The sequence below is a fragment of the Oryzias latipes genome, chromosome 12 (genome assembly GCF_053564925.1).
Source record: "Oryzias latipes strain Hd-rR chromosome 12, Olatipes_Hd-rR_3.1".
NCBI lineage: Eukaryota > Metazoa > Chordata > Actinopteri > Beloniformes > Adrianichthyidae > Oryzias > Oryzias latipes.
This window is the reverse complement of record NC_136248.1, coordinates 24,907,674-24,921,037: the sequence shown is the minus strand read 5'-3', so window position 1 is coordinate 24,921,037 and position 13,364 is coordinate 24,907,674. Positions and strand designations below refer to the sequence as shown.

Here is a 13,364-nt window from a genome sequence, read left to right as displayed (position 1 = left end):
ATTGACCATGACAATTCTTTTACTGCATTTATACTGAACTCCATGTTTTATACACAAGACAGCAGGTGAATAAAAAATACAACGTTGGTATTAAAATACACGTTTCAAATATACATTGTATAAAAATAACAAAGGGTTCTTATTTACAGGCGTTTTCTTTAGAAGAAACCCTCCGTACCTACAGTAAGTCCAACTAAAAGGCAGAGGCTGCAGTGCTTTCACAGCAGGCTCAGTTAGTGCAATGCAGAGATGTGTTACTGTTGAGATCCTCCGAGTGTTCGTCTGCAGGCGGAGTGTCTACTGCCCGTTGACTGGGACCTCCTGAAATGACATCAGTGAGCGATGAAAACAGAAGAGGCTTCCAGATTTGTTTTCCAGACAAGAAATAAATGTGAGGATGAAGCAGATCTGCAAATACATGCATGTCACATGTTTAGGATTAAGGATGTTTGTACCACCTACATATATGGCACTGCTGTTTTAACCCTTGTCCTATCCTAGGCACTTTACCATTGGGAGTTGGGTCATCTAGACCAGTGTTTTTCAACCAGTGTGCCGCGGCACACTAGTGTGCCGTGAGAGATGGTCAAGTGTGCCGTGGGAAATTGCCCTCATTAACTGATCTAAAAACATTTTCCATCTCCATGATTTCAGCTCTCTGTTCATCCAAACAGGCCCTGATAAAACACTGAGGAGTTAGGAATATAAAAGATCATAAAAAACTTTTTCTTTGCGTTTATTTTATTTTATTAAAGACATTTTGATAAGGTACCGCGACTCAGCGGCACCTTCGGCTGTATTTTGGAAACGTCCCGTCCCTTTAACTGTCTCCAATCATTCTTGAAGGCTTAATCACATGTCATCAGTCTGACCAATCAGAAGTGGTTAAAGTCTTCACTTCCTTGTCCCGATTTAGCTCGTAAAGTCGCTCAGTTCTAAAAAAAAAATAGCAGCTAAAGCTCGTCTTTAGCGGTGTAGCTTTCCACAGAATCCGGTATCAGACCGTGGAACAAGTGAACAAAACAATGAAGCTCCGAAAAGTAATCTCCGGCCGTTTTATGCACTACATCTCCCATGATGCATTGGGTTGTGAGAGTGACAGCGCATACGGAGATCTGTTGTTAAACGTCTTGAAACCAACGAACACACATCAAACTGTTTTTAAATCTTCTAACTTATCTTTTATTGCATCTTTTAGAAAAAACAGCTGCAGTTTCCAGCTTTTTCTGCAACAATTATCTAAAAAATGCATGTGAGATTGCGGAGGGGCTGTAGATCAATACAGACTATGAGTTTCTCCTTTTTTTTTAAATTTTTGGATGCTGGGGTGCCGCGGGATTTTTTTTAAGGTTAAAGTGTGCCGTGGCTCAGAAAAGGTTGAAAAACACTGATCTAGACCCACTAGACAGTGCTCTGAACCTTTTTTCTTCAATGATTTGTGATCTTCACTGGTGTCCATGGATTATCTTTGTCATGGTAGGGAGAACACGTCAATGTAAGGGTGGGGTCATCTAAGATAGCACAAGGGTTAAAACAGTGATTTTTGGACATGTCAATTACCCGTATTTTCACGACTATAAGGCGCACTTAAAAGTCATAAATTTTCTTCCGCCAGCAGGGGGCGCCCTATGAGCGGGTGCGCCTATTGTGTAGTTGTGGGTCGTAGAAGAAGATGGAGTGAGGGAGGGAGAGAGACGTGAAGGCCAAGTGGAACCTAACTGCAGTGCAACTATCTACATTTTAAAGCCTTCTATGCTCCTTCTACCTCATAACCCTCAAACATTTCAGTATAGGAGGAGTGAGCAGATAAGCAGCTGGCCCACTGCTTTAAACTACTGCTTTCGCTAGCGCATAGGAGGAGAAATGTAGAGACAGACTGGCGCAGTTCTGTGTGTGTCTGTCTGTGTGTGTTGAAAGGAGCAGGTTTTCGCCAGCGCCTATGAAGAAAGGAGACACGCAAGTCTGACTGTGTGTCTCTGTGTGTGTGCTGTAAGCAGCTCCGTTAGAAAGGAAGAAAGGAGACGGCACACGCAGCTCTGTCTGTGTGCTGTGTGTTTAGCGCTTGTAAGGAGGAAGGGAGACAGAGCGCTGCAAGTGAGCGACCATTCAGTTTGTGATCAGTTAGGGAGAACAGTAACAAGATAAAAATGTTTCCTCTAAAAAAAATCAGAGACTGGATGTTTTATTAACCCAATCTAGAAGCGCTGAGGTTCTGAACGGGGCGTTAACGCGAATGCGTCAAAGACGGAAAAATCCCCCGTGACTGAGACCGCGCCTTAACATCCGGTGCGCCCTATGGTCGTGAAAATACTGTACTTGTCTTCAATTTTGCTGCACAATTCCAGCCAATCACTTTTACTTCCAGTCAAAACACCAAAGGTGAAGCAAGCAACCTGAAGGATAAGAGTGACAGGACTGCAAAATACGTGTCTACTATGACAATTGAGATGCAGCAGTGCAGACGCAGACAGACAGACAGACAGACGGAAATGGAGCATCTTTCAGCCTGTCCTTCACCGAAGTCTCACTGCTTCATCAAACTTAAACGTTCTTGGAAAAACTGTTTTTTTCTTTTTTTCCATTTTGGAAAAATCCAAATGATGCCATCCCTTTTTAGGATCAGAGGAAACATTGAAACAGAATAAAATACATTTCAAATTAAAAATTGATTTTTGAACTTCAAAAATCTGCACGTAACTATTGATTATGCTTATGACATTAAGTTTCATGTGTACAATATTCCAGATTCCTATCAATCTGTCTACTTTAATATATACTGATATTATCTCTTAGTAGTCCATGGCCTTTTTTTTTACTTGACATTGACAATTTGCTCTGTTCATTTTTCTTCAACTTTTTTTGTAGCTGTAGATCTTTATTTTAGTAAAACCCCATATTTATTTTTACAGATGCACAGTAATTTCACAATGACCCTAAAACTGTCCAAAAATGTCAATTCGTACTAGTAGTCGTTTCTGTCTTGTAACAACAAACATGTAGAGCTGAATTAAAAATGTATAAATCCAAAGACGAGGTCAAAACAGTGTTTGAAAGCTAAAATTTTAAATCCTTCAGGTTCAATTTTCAATGAAAACGACACTAGTGGCGGGTCGATGTCATTCCTACGTCACTGTAACAACCCAAGTGATTGGCCAACGCACCGATGAGTTTGGAGACTACCGGAAATCTATTTCTTTCAAACAGAAACCCATCATGCATCCCAAACCCCCAAAATATCAGTCCAGTCCAGAAAACTGGAGGATTTTTGGCTAAACAAATCCAGAGTCTGGACATGTTCATGTTCTGCTCTCCAACTCATGCAGGAGCTCATGCGTCAGAATAGTGGACAACACTGACCTTCATCTGCTGCTCCTGACAAGCCCAACAGGGAACTAGAACTCATCTAGCATCGTTTCAGAGACAGGAGGGGGGGAGGGGACATTTCACTGATTCTGACAGGAAGTCTGATTGGTGGTTTGTGGTTTTTGTGGTTACTCACCTCCAAGTTTCCTCTGGCTTTCTTCAAAACTCCGTGGGTCAGAGACACTGAAAAGAAGAAAGTAATGATCCAGATTTTTACCCAAAGAGCATTTCTGTAGAATAGAAATAAACGTGTGTAAATATCAGCCCTACATTGATCAATAATGACCCTCTCCATTCCCTCCTTGAGCTGGTTGGTGGTGCGGAGTCGTTTCACGGCGCCGATCAGCATCCTTTCCTGCTGTGACAGTCTGCTCTTCAGTCTGGCTATCTCATGTTTCAGCAGCTCATCCTGAAATCACAGCAGGATTAGACCCTCAGACTCTTCATTAGATTGGACATTTAAGGAAGTGTTAAGGACCACCTGCTGGTTGTTGCCGCTCTCCCCTGTAGGGAAAGCAGCTGGCAGAGAGACCCTCCACAGCAGCTTGAGCAGGCGGCCAGCCTCATCCAGGACCTGCTGCATGGTGTTTGTGCTGCTGCACAAAGCCTTCATGTGCTCCTGCAAACAGGAAGTGCATGTCAGGGTCACATTCCTGAAGGGGAACGCTGTAAATGGTCAGCTACCTTGTCGGGGCTCTGCTGTGTGAGTGTGTGCAGACACTCCTGCAGCTGTGCATCCATGCTGCGTGACAGCTGACGACCCTCGGCGATCTGCTTCCGGAGAGCGTTGTAATCCTCGATCAAGCCCAAAACGTGGCGCCCGCTACGGTTGGCCCACATCCGGTGGCCCGGGACCAACCGGGAGGGACGGCCAGAGGCGCTGTCGCCGGAGCTGCTGCTGGCTGAGCAAACGTCCAGCTCGGAATGAGCGCGCCGCTTCACATCTGAGGATTAAGGCACGCCTAGTTAAGAGAAGTGTCCTAATGCTAGATTTAAACGGCGTGCAGACTCTTCTCACCGCGAACAGCAGTACTGCGTTTGTGACTCTGGAAGGAGTGATGATGAAGATCACAGCCTTCCCGATCCGGTGACCGACTTCTTTCATCTGAGAAATTCAGGAAAATTGATATTATTGAAGAAGAAAAGAAGACATTATTACTTTTCAACAATAAAAGTTACCTGGAGAGGACAGCAGGTAGTTGATGTTGATGGTCTCAGAGTGACTGGGAGCTCGGAGCAGCTGCTCTTCCAGTTTCTGCCGCAGAGCTGTGTTGGTCTGGATGCTCCTCTCCAGCTGCAGCCTCAGGTGTCTGATCTCTGACAGGAGCTCCTGCAGGTCCAGAGAGCTGCTGGACGGATCAGAGACGGGCGGCTGGGTCTGCTCCTCCCATTCTGTACACAAACAAACAAAGATTCTCCTTTCTATCTCACATTTTCCAATGGAAAAGAGGATTTGAGCTGCAGAACCTCAAGTGTCCACACAGTTACGATCACAGCTAACGTTAAGCCCACGTAGCATTTTTGGGAAACTTTGAATTTTTTCTTGCGAGAAAAACTAAAAGTACTGAGGTTTGGCTTAAGATTTGTTAGGTTATCTAACAAAACAATTGGGGGAAATCTAAGCAAAGTAATAAAAAGGAAAAGTACCGCCGTGTTTGCAGAGGTCCGTCTTCATTTTTTCATAAACTTTCAGCTCCACCCGCAGCGACTGGAGGAGATGCTGGGAGTCGGACAGCTGCTGCCTCTGGAGCTTCACCTCGGTCTGCAGCCTGAAAAACAAACAGAAAAACACTCAAATACACAATCTGGAAACTGGACTTATTTTTTCATGAAACTAAACGAACTTTAAGAGTTTAAACGACAGAAAAGTGTGTAAATGTTTGTGTCTGTTTGAGAAAAGTGTAGAAAGAGTAGTGAGGAGGTTTACAGGTTTACTCTTCTACTTCCTGGATTTGACATATTTATAGAACCTAACTTCTGAAATAAAACAAAGTTACTAAAAATTGCACTAAACTAGCTAAAAATAATGTACACAGATATATCCAGTTATTTTTATTTTAAATGACTTAAATGTCTTTTCTGTGTGAAGTTTATCTATTTTAATCAACAGAATAATTCATGTTTATGAAAATACTTGAAAACCTTCATGCTTTCTCAATCACTTTGCATATTCATGATTGTGTGTGAAGTGTTTGTAGCATCTGAGAAAGAGGAGGTTTGGACTAAACTGTCTGTTCGCTTTTTACTGGACGTCTGCGTCTTGTGGAAATTCCGTAAATAAAATACTTAAAAAGAAAAAAAGATAAGCTTTTTTCATGCAGACTGCAGATAAACAGTTGGATGGTCTGAAGGAAACTAACACAGGGGCTGGTTTTCCACTATTACCTATAAAATGAGACAAGCAAGTGAAATGAGTGAGAAAGGGAGAGGAGTTATGGTCTGAGGGTAAAGGATCCTGGTTTTAGGTTGCAGGAGAAGTCATCTGGGTCATGGGGTAACCATCCCATCATTGAGGAGCATGCAAACGCTACACTCAGGTTTCAGTTGTGCTAATGCCGCGCTGTAATGGTAATGACTCTTTCTGAACATACCTGTGCAGCTCCTCTTTGCTGGTGTGCAGAGAATCCTGCAGGAGGGACTTTTCCTGGCTGCTGTGCTCCAACTGCTCCTGCAGGTGGTTGTTCTCCAACCTCAGAGTTTCACACTCCCTCCGACTCTGCTCCAGCTTGGCGCTTCGCCGAGCCAGAGTCTCCCGAAGCTTTTCGTTCTCCTTCTGCTTGTCTGAAGACGAAAAACAAATGGATTAGACTTGCAGGAACCCGATTCATACTTTCATGTTGCCATCTGAGAAATGAAAGATTTTACCTCTAGATCCCACGTTGAGGTGCTCCTTTAACGCTTGATTTTGACCCCAGAGGAACTGCACCTCGTTGGCCAGCTGCCCCTGGTCTTTATTGCCATGAATGAAGATATTGGTGGCTGCTGCAAAAACAATCAAAACATTATGAATTAAAAACAACAGTGAGTGAGAAATAAAATAACCCTGATGGGTCAGTAGACGTTCCAGTTTTGCGGGTCTACCTGGATCCTTTTCCACCTCAGCCAGTCTCCTCTCCAGCTGCTCTCTGAGGCGGTCGTTGGTGCGAATGCTTTCCTCCAGCCGCTGCCGCAGAGCTCGGATTTCCTGTAGGTGTTCTGCCAGCAGGTCTAACACAGACAAAGCAAAATTAAAAATTCTAAAATTGTTTTACTGTCATTTTGATTACTAAATTCTATGAATATATTTTCCTACATATGTGTGCTTATAAAAACCTGAAACTGCACTCATTAGACAGGGAACAGGACTAAAATAGGTAGAAAGTGTAGTACTAGGTGTAGTAATAGAATTGGTCAAAGGGACGAGAATTTATAAGGCTTCTCACCCCATTCAGATATTTTTTATTTATTTTGTACAATCTAAACTTTAAAAGTTCATATTTTTGGACCATGAGTCCCTCCAGAGCATTCAACAAAATACGGGACCAAGAACGGACATTTCCTCTCACAATAACGGATTACATAACAATAATAGACTGAATATTTGCACACTTCACTACTGTAACACATTGACGCTTATTTAGCTTCATGAAACGAGAGTCTAGTATATTAGTGCAACATACGAACATTTATTCTGATCACATAAAGAATGATCTAAACTCTTTAGATCCCTTCAAATCACAAAATCTGTTGAATTCTAAAGCAACCTTCTTCTGAGTTGCTGTTAGCAGTAAATACTGTCACACACACCTACAGTGCCCTCTAGTGGTTGTTGCTTTTTATTCTTAAAAATAACATAGGTTGCACCTGAGTAAAAGTCACACCCCCAGCAAAAAAATAGGGATTTATACTCCAAAAATACAGTATACGTTTGAAATGAAGTATCACCATCATCATAAAAACAATATACAAACAAATGAGGACACAAACCTAAAAATTAAAGAACCAGCATTCATCTTAGTATTTCACTCAAGAAAACCAAAAGGATGCTGTCAAGGAAATTCAAACCTGATCCCTGATCAGCTTTTAGCCTGATGCAACATAGACTTTGCAACATGAACCTGCTGCTCTGTGATAAACTCAGAGTCTCACATTTACCTGGATTCATGGCGCGAGGCTCGTCTGCGGCGTGTCTCTGTGAGGTGACCTCATATCTGTGCGTGTCTTGAGGTCCTGAATCTCGGCCCCGGGCCTGGTGGTGAGAACTGCTCTGTGCCATGATGGACCGGTGCAGGTTGAGCTCGCTGCGCAGGGTGGAGTTTAGCTCCTCACTGCCCCTCAGCTGTTCCTGCAGGCGGCCGTTCTCTCTCTGCAGACCCTGGACTCTGCTGGCAGCATCCCTGTGACCGGACACGCCTTCCTCTGAAGCTCCTCCCACAGGAGACGCAGATGCTGCTGTCCACTCAGTGTGGTGCTGATGGCCTGAACATCCAAGGGGTGAGAAAAAAAAAACTTAACCTGAACCCAAACTGTCCTGAGATATTCTGCACTAGCTATGTTTTTTTTTCTCTCAATTGTTATTCTTTGAATCCTGAATTAAAAATCCAATCTCTGCTCTCTCTCTTTGGTTGAAACTAGTAAACCAGAATGTCTCTCACTAGTACAACCAGCCCCAGAACAAGTTGAACCACTTCAGTTCTGTAATAACCTTTTCCCAGGGGAAATGTGAGATAAAGACTGAACCGGATAGCTCTCACTGAATAATGCAGCTTCAAGCTGAGGCCAACTGAAACTGGAAACCAGTTCTGCTCTTGATCCACAACCTATGCTGTGTGTCTGGCTTCACTGCAGCAGAACAGAGCTGAGTGGAAAATAAGAGTCGTTGCTGTCTGGAGGCAGACAGCCGGTGCCCACCAACAAGCACTCCTCTCAGTGACCCTCCCCAGAGCAAGAGGTGGAGATGTTCATATTTAATGGAGCTAAGGGACTTAATCCAGCTTGGCATGCACCTGTGACCCCGAAGACTATAATTGGACACGGCTTTTAAACCCAATTACAAGTAATTTGTGGGATTTTATTTTGTGTGAGAGTGGAATTTCCAACGTGGGCTTGGTAAACACCTTGTTCGGTGAGGCTGCTGCGGCACGATGAACCCGTCCCGTCTGAGAGGCAAATGTCCGAATGAGAGCTGTGGTGGCTGCTGGGACTACGGCCTCGGATCTGACTCTGAAGGTTCTGGATGAGCTGATTCTTCTCCTGCAGCTCCTTAGCCAACCTAGCAGCCGGAGGAAAAGGTCCTGTTAGTATGAGCTGGTTTGCTGAGGTGCATTTAAAAAAAAAAAAAAAAAACACCCAAAGAGAAAAGAACGGGTCAAGCTGGAGAGATTTTAGGAGTCTTTGAGTGGAAACACACAGCTGGAGCTCGGCAAACATCATGCTGTCCGTCTGGTTTGAACCCACTCACAGGTCCAGCTGCTCCCTGGTGCATTCAGCCAAGATGAGGTTCTGCAGGACGAGGAAGCCAACATGCTGCTGCAGCAGCTCTCGCTCGCCCTCTAGCTCCGTTCGCAGATTATCTATGTCCTGCTGAATGCTGGACAGGCGTTCAGGAGGATCTCTCACACAGGACAGAAGGGATGCGCCTGCCTGGTGATGCTCCCCAACACTGAACGGAGCAGCAGTTAATGTGTGGCACGGGTTTTGAAATGTCTTTCTTTTCTGCTTTATCCACTCACAAAGTGAATTCCTTCACCAAAAACGTTTTAAGTCTTCAGATCAAACCATATGCTCTTTCATCGTTTTTTAACAAAAACGAGGAAAAGAATAAGTGACAATAATTTACACAAGTTGCTAAGAGAGACGTACCACGTGAAACTCAAAGGTTGGTCATTTCACTGATAGCATCTGAAGGGTAACATTGACCTAAATAAGCATTTTGTTTGGGTGGAATGATGAGACTGGGTCAACAGCAGGATAGTGTGGACAACAAAGGACACAGAAGCAACCAGAGTAAAAACTAAAAATTAAAAATTTGTTAACAGTAGCATACTTTTTAGAAAAGATTGTAACGAACATTTGAAATAGTAAAATTATGACTGTACATGTTTTTCCAAAGAAGAAAAGCTTTTTTCATAAATGTCAAAGCAGTAAAGGGACGTGGCAACAACTGTTTTGGGAGTAAACTTACATTTTGGGGATTTAAAGGAAAAAATGTGAAAGGCTTCAGACTGCCAGCAATAAAACAAAAAACTGCATTGTCATTCTAAAAGGTTGTTAAAATGTGTTATATCCCATTTGCTTTATTGAAATGGAAGCTGATCAGACAGAAATCTGCTGAATGTTTTCGACTTTAGCCTAAAAGTTTTCATTAAAGCTTCAGTTCAGCATATTTTAGCCTTTAAAACGATCTATTTGGCTTTTAAGAATTTTATGGTTTATAATTGGTTCATTTTCACCCTTTTGTATCTTTTTATTTGTACCGTACCTTCAAACTATTAGCCACAGCATTTCCTTCCATTTATCCCTGTTGCTCCTAATCTAATGATTTTTACGACTTTTATTCTTTGTTTTAACCTATGTTCATTTATTTTGTCAAGCACCTTGTGTTCTATGCATGTTGATGCTCTACAAATAGTGATTGGTTGAGTTCTAACCTTAAACCTGATGCTTCAAATGCCTCAAAGGATAATCAAGTTTGTTGCCAAAAATGTCAAATTGTAAAAATTTAGTGAAATCGAACAACTAGAACAAAATGCATAAAGAAAAAAATGTTGCATACCTGCGTGACAACTGCAGAGCTCCAACGTCCTCATTGTCCACAGGAGACTCTCCTGCAGGACACAAATACAAAATCATCTGCAGTGAGAAATGGAAGCATCCAGTGATTTGCAGACACATTCTCATTCTGCATGTCTCAAAGCTAATCAACAGTTTACTCATGTAACTCAGGAAAGCAGCTGCCACCTTTGTCCAGGCGTCCCTCCAGCCTGCCTAGAATGGTAAGGCTCTTGTCCAGCTGTTCTTTGACCATCTCCCCCATGTGGCAGTCCACCTCCCCAGCATGCAGCAGCTCCTTGAAGGCCTTGTTCAGCTCTTCCAGCTGCTGGCGATGCAGAGCTCCGAGCCGGCGGCTCTCCTTGATCTGCTGCCGGAGCTGGGACAGCTCTCTGGCTTGTGACTGGACAAGAGAATCCAGCCTGCAGAAAAAGATAGGCAGAGGGAAAAAAAAGGTAGCATGTTATTCAACTTTATTAAAACTTCAAATACCGTTTTCTGAATTGCTGACCTTGCCGGTGATGTGGAGCGGCTCCGAGCTTGCTGAAGTTCGCTCACGCTTCTGTCCAGCTCCTTACCAGGGAGCCTGCTTTTGTCCTTTGACTGAGCCTCGCCCTCCTTCTCTTTTGGTTGTCCACCTTTACACTTCCCTTCTTGGCCGCGGTCCACTTTGAAAGTGCCTTCTGGTTCCCTGGTGGTAAACGGGTCACAGATGCTGGCAGCTGGAGAGATGCTGGACAGAGAGTTCCTGCGCAGAAGACTTTGCATCTGAAGGATCAGTTTGCTCTGATTCTCAAGCTGGCCCTTCAGCTCTCTGACTTGTGCTTGAAGCTGGAGAGGCTCTTCAGACACACCGTAGTCTTCATAAACCAGAAGACCTTTCTGGCTGACCTAAGACAGATACAGACAAGAGTTAGCATCAAGACCTGGTTTTTTCAAAGGAAACCTGTGTGTAAATGATCAAGTATGAGGGAAAGCGGCAGAAATGGATTTACAAAGATGTAGATGAAACATTAAGCTTTGGAGCAAACGACTGATATAAAAACAGAAGGCAGAAAAGTCTGAAAACCCTAAGATGAGTACCTTGGCTGAGCTGAGAGCTGGGGAACTGGGATATGGAGTGCTGGAGGATGAGTCCAAGTTTTCCGTAGAGGAGAAAGTGTTGGGCTTCAGGAAAGGCAGACTGGACGCACTGCAACTAGGGTTCCTGACCACCTCAAGATCTAATGAAACAGGAACAGAAGCGTATGAAAGTGAAGAAATCCACAGTAAAAGGGTTTACAAAAAAGTCTGTAAGTGAAGAGATAAAATGAGAACATTTAAAAGATTAGTAAGAGTCCAGAAAACATATTCAGCGCCATGCAAGAATCTGACAGTGCAAGACATTTGGTCAGTTTAAATGTGAGAAATAGTGCAGGAAACCGGGAAGGAGATCGTGACTTGTTATAAGTACCCACACTAAAAACACCTTAGTTCCCTTTTCATGCAGAAAACTAAAGCTTTTCCACCTCTGGAATTAGTTTCTACTCAGCAGACATGCAGCGTCTGCCTGTAGGCCGTCTACCTGTGCTACTGCTCTCTTCCCTATCATTTTCACCCTTGACAGCAGTTTCGTAACCCTGGTCCTGAAAATCCACCTGCACGGCTTTGTCGCCCTGCTCTGGAGCTGGCAGTGGAGGCAATACAGTTCAAGTTAGTCTTTCTTTTCAGTACTCTAAGGCTTATTTCTGTGTTTTATGGTAACATTTTCTAATGTGTCAAATCTTGGATGGTTTTGAATGTTGTATTATCTTACCTTTCCACTTTGTTTCAGGGGAAACTGTTAGAGCAGCAGCCAGTTTCTCCTCCAGGGTTTTACAAGTCTTTTTCTTCTCCCTAAGAGCTTTATGCAAACCCTCCAGTTGGACTTGAACGTTTGGTGGTAATCCTTTGGCTCCTTGCGCTGTCCCGAGAGCCCCGTCCTGCCTTCTGTGGCCCCTCTCCTCTTCTAGAGAAGCTTGGAGATCAGATATCCTGCAGGTGTAATCACTGAAGACCTTGTAGAGGAGCCAGAGATCCCGATGGAGCTTTTGCCCTTCTGTTCCGGTTGAAGCAGCGGGGAAACTGTGGATATTTTTTGGCCGAGTAGATTCAGCCAACTGCTCTCTGCCTTGCAGGGATTTTTGAAGTGCGTCTAAGCTCTCCTGCAGGTCAGGGTTCATTTGAGATGATTTACCAGAAGACAAGTCTACATTTGCACAGTGAGCTGCTAGGGAGGCGACAGCAGACTCTGCTGCAGTTAAACAGTTCAACATAACTTTAAACATTTTTTCATCTAAAACTGTTTTACTAAAATCTTCTAATGATTCAGGGTCTTCCTTTGCATCCCCCTCAAGGGGATCTGCTGACATTGCGCTTTTCCCTGACGGGGGGCCATTAGGGCTGACATTACCAGTGCTGCAACCAGGCTGTGCAGCAGCTTTGGTGACCCTTAAATGTTCCTGAAGCTCTGCGTTGAGCCTAGTTTGCTCTAAAAGTGCTCTTTGCAGAGTGTCGGCGTGCCGCTGAAGCTCACTGAACGAGTCGCCAGGCGCTCCTGTGATGTCTCTATCATTTCTTCTGTCTTCACTGTGAGGTGAGGAGGTCTTCTCCTTCATCTCCAGAAGCTCCATTAGCTGGTTGTTGAGCTCCTCCTTTTCCTGAACAGCTTGCTGCAGCTCCATGCATCGTTTCTGCAGGGAAGCATCGAAGCCAGAAGCAGAACCTGCGTGTGAACTGAATCCTGCCTGACTATCCAGACTGCAAGCAGTCAAGTAAGCGATGGTGGACTGAGCAGCCCGCAGGGCGGATGTGTACTGCACGTTCAGATGCTCCTTCTCCTGAAGCTGAGCGTGAAGTTCCTCCCAATCGGCCAGCTGCTCATTCAGCTTGTTGATCAGAACCTCTTTATCCTGGCACTCCTGGTGGAGGAGCTCCAGCTGAGTAAGGAGAGCTGAGTGGGTGTGGGCCGTTGGTTCCCTGGTTTCTGAGTCCCCCTGGGATTCTGATGAGCTGCAGCTATGTCGAGTCAATTGCAAAGGAGATGTGTTTTGCAGGAGTGCTGATGGAGAGTCAGGAGCAGTCAGCATTTCCTGACCAAATACATCATCTAAATGAGGTTGCTGAGTATTAGTTTCCTGCTGCTCAGAGCTCACAGTCTGGCTGCTGCAGCTAGTCTCTACTCTGAGCTTCACTGGCACAGGGAGACGGGATCTGACACCAGCCTGGAGTTC

At 44.2% G+C, this 13,364-nt stretch overlaps 1 protein-coding gene across 10 annotated transcripts in view; it reads right to left on the bottom strand.

Moving 5' to 3' along the window:
• Position 1: 1 nt before the first annotated feature.
• The window catches only part of cdk5rap2 (CDK5 regulatory subunit associated protein 2), a 32,708-nt gene continuing 19,345 nt past the window's right edge, over positions 2-13,364 (bottom strand). For 3 of the 10 annotated variants that reach the window (XM_023961080.2, XM_078956206.1, XM_023961081.2), the window contains exons 32-51: positions 11,909-13,355; positions 11,678-11,779; positions 11,197-11,336; positions 10,625-11,004; positions 10,303-10,535; positions 10,118-10,169; positions 8,460-8,614; positions 7,498-7,821; positions 6,445-6,570; positions 6,229-6,345; positions 5,955-6,144; positions 5,011-5,132; positions 4,543-4,755; positions 4,382-4,468; positions 4,048-4,307; positions 3,845-3,982; positions 3,634-3,772; positions 3,500-3,546; positions 3,358-3,403; positions 2-321 (exon numbers count right to left, since the gene is read on the bottom strand). In XM_023961080.2, coding sequence (XP_023816848.1) covers positions 230-321; positions 3,358-3,403; positions 3,500-3,546; positions 3,634-3,772; positions 3,845-3,982; positions 4,048-4,307; positions 4,382-4,468; positions 4,543-4,755; positions 5,011-5,132; positions 5,955-6,144; positions 6,229-6,345; positions 6,445-6,570; positions 7,498-7,821; positions 8,460-8,614; positions 10,118-10,169; positions 10,303-10,535; positions 10,625-11,004; positions 11,197-11,336; positions 11,678-11,779; positions 11,909-13,355 — 4,410 coding nt within the window. In that variant the 3' untranslated portion in view covers positions 2-229. The remainder of the gene's footprint in view (positions 322-3,357; positions 3,404-3,499; positions 3,547-3,633; positions 3,773-3,844; positions 3,983-4,047; positions 4,308-4,381; positions 4,469-4,542; positions 4,756-5,010; positions 5,133-5,954; positions 6,145-6,228; positions 6,346-6,444; positions 6,571-7,497; positions 7,822-8,459; positions 8,615-10,117; positions 10,170-10,302; positions 10,536-10,624; positions 11,005-11,196; positions 11,337-11,677; positions 11,780-11,908; positions 13,356-13,364) is intronic. The other 7 variants (XM_078956207.1, XM_078956210.1, XM_078956211.1 and 4 more) reach the window with 7 other exon arrangements.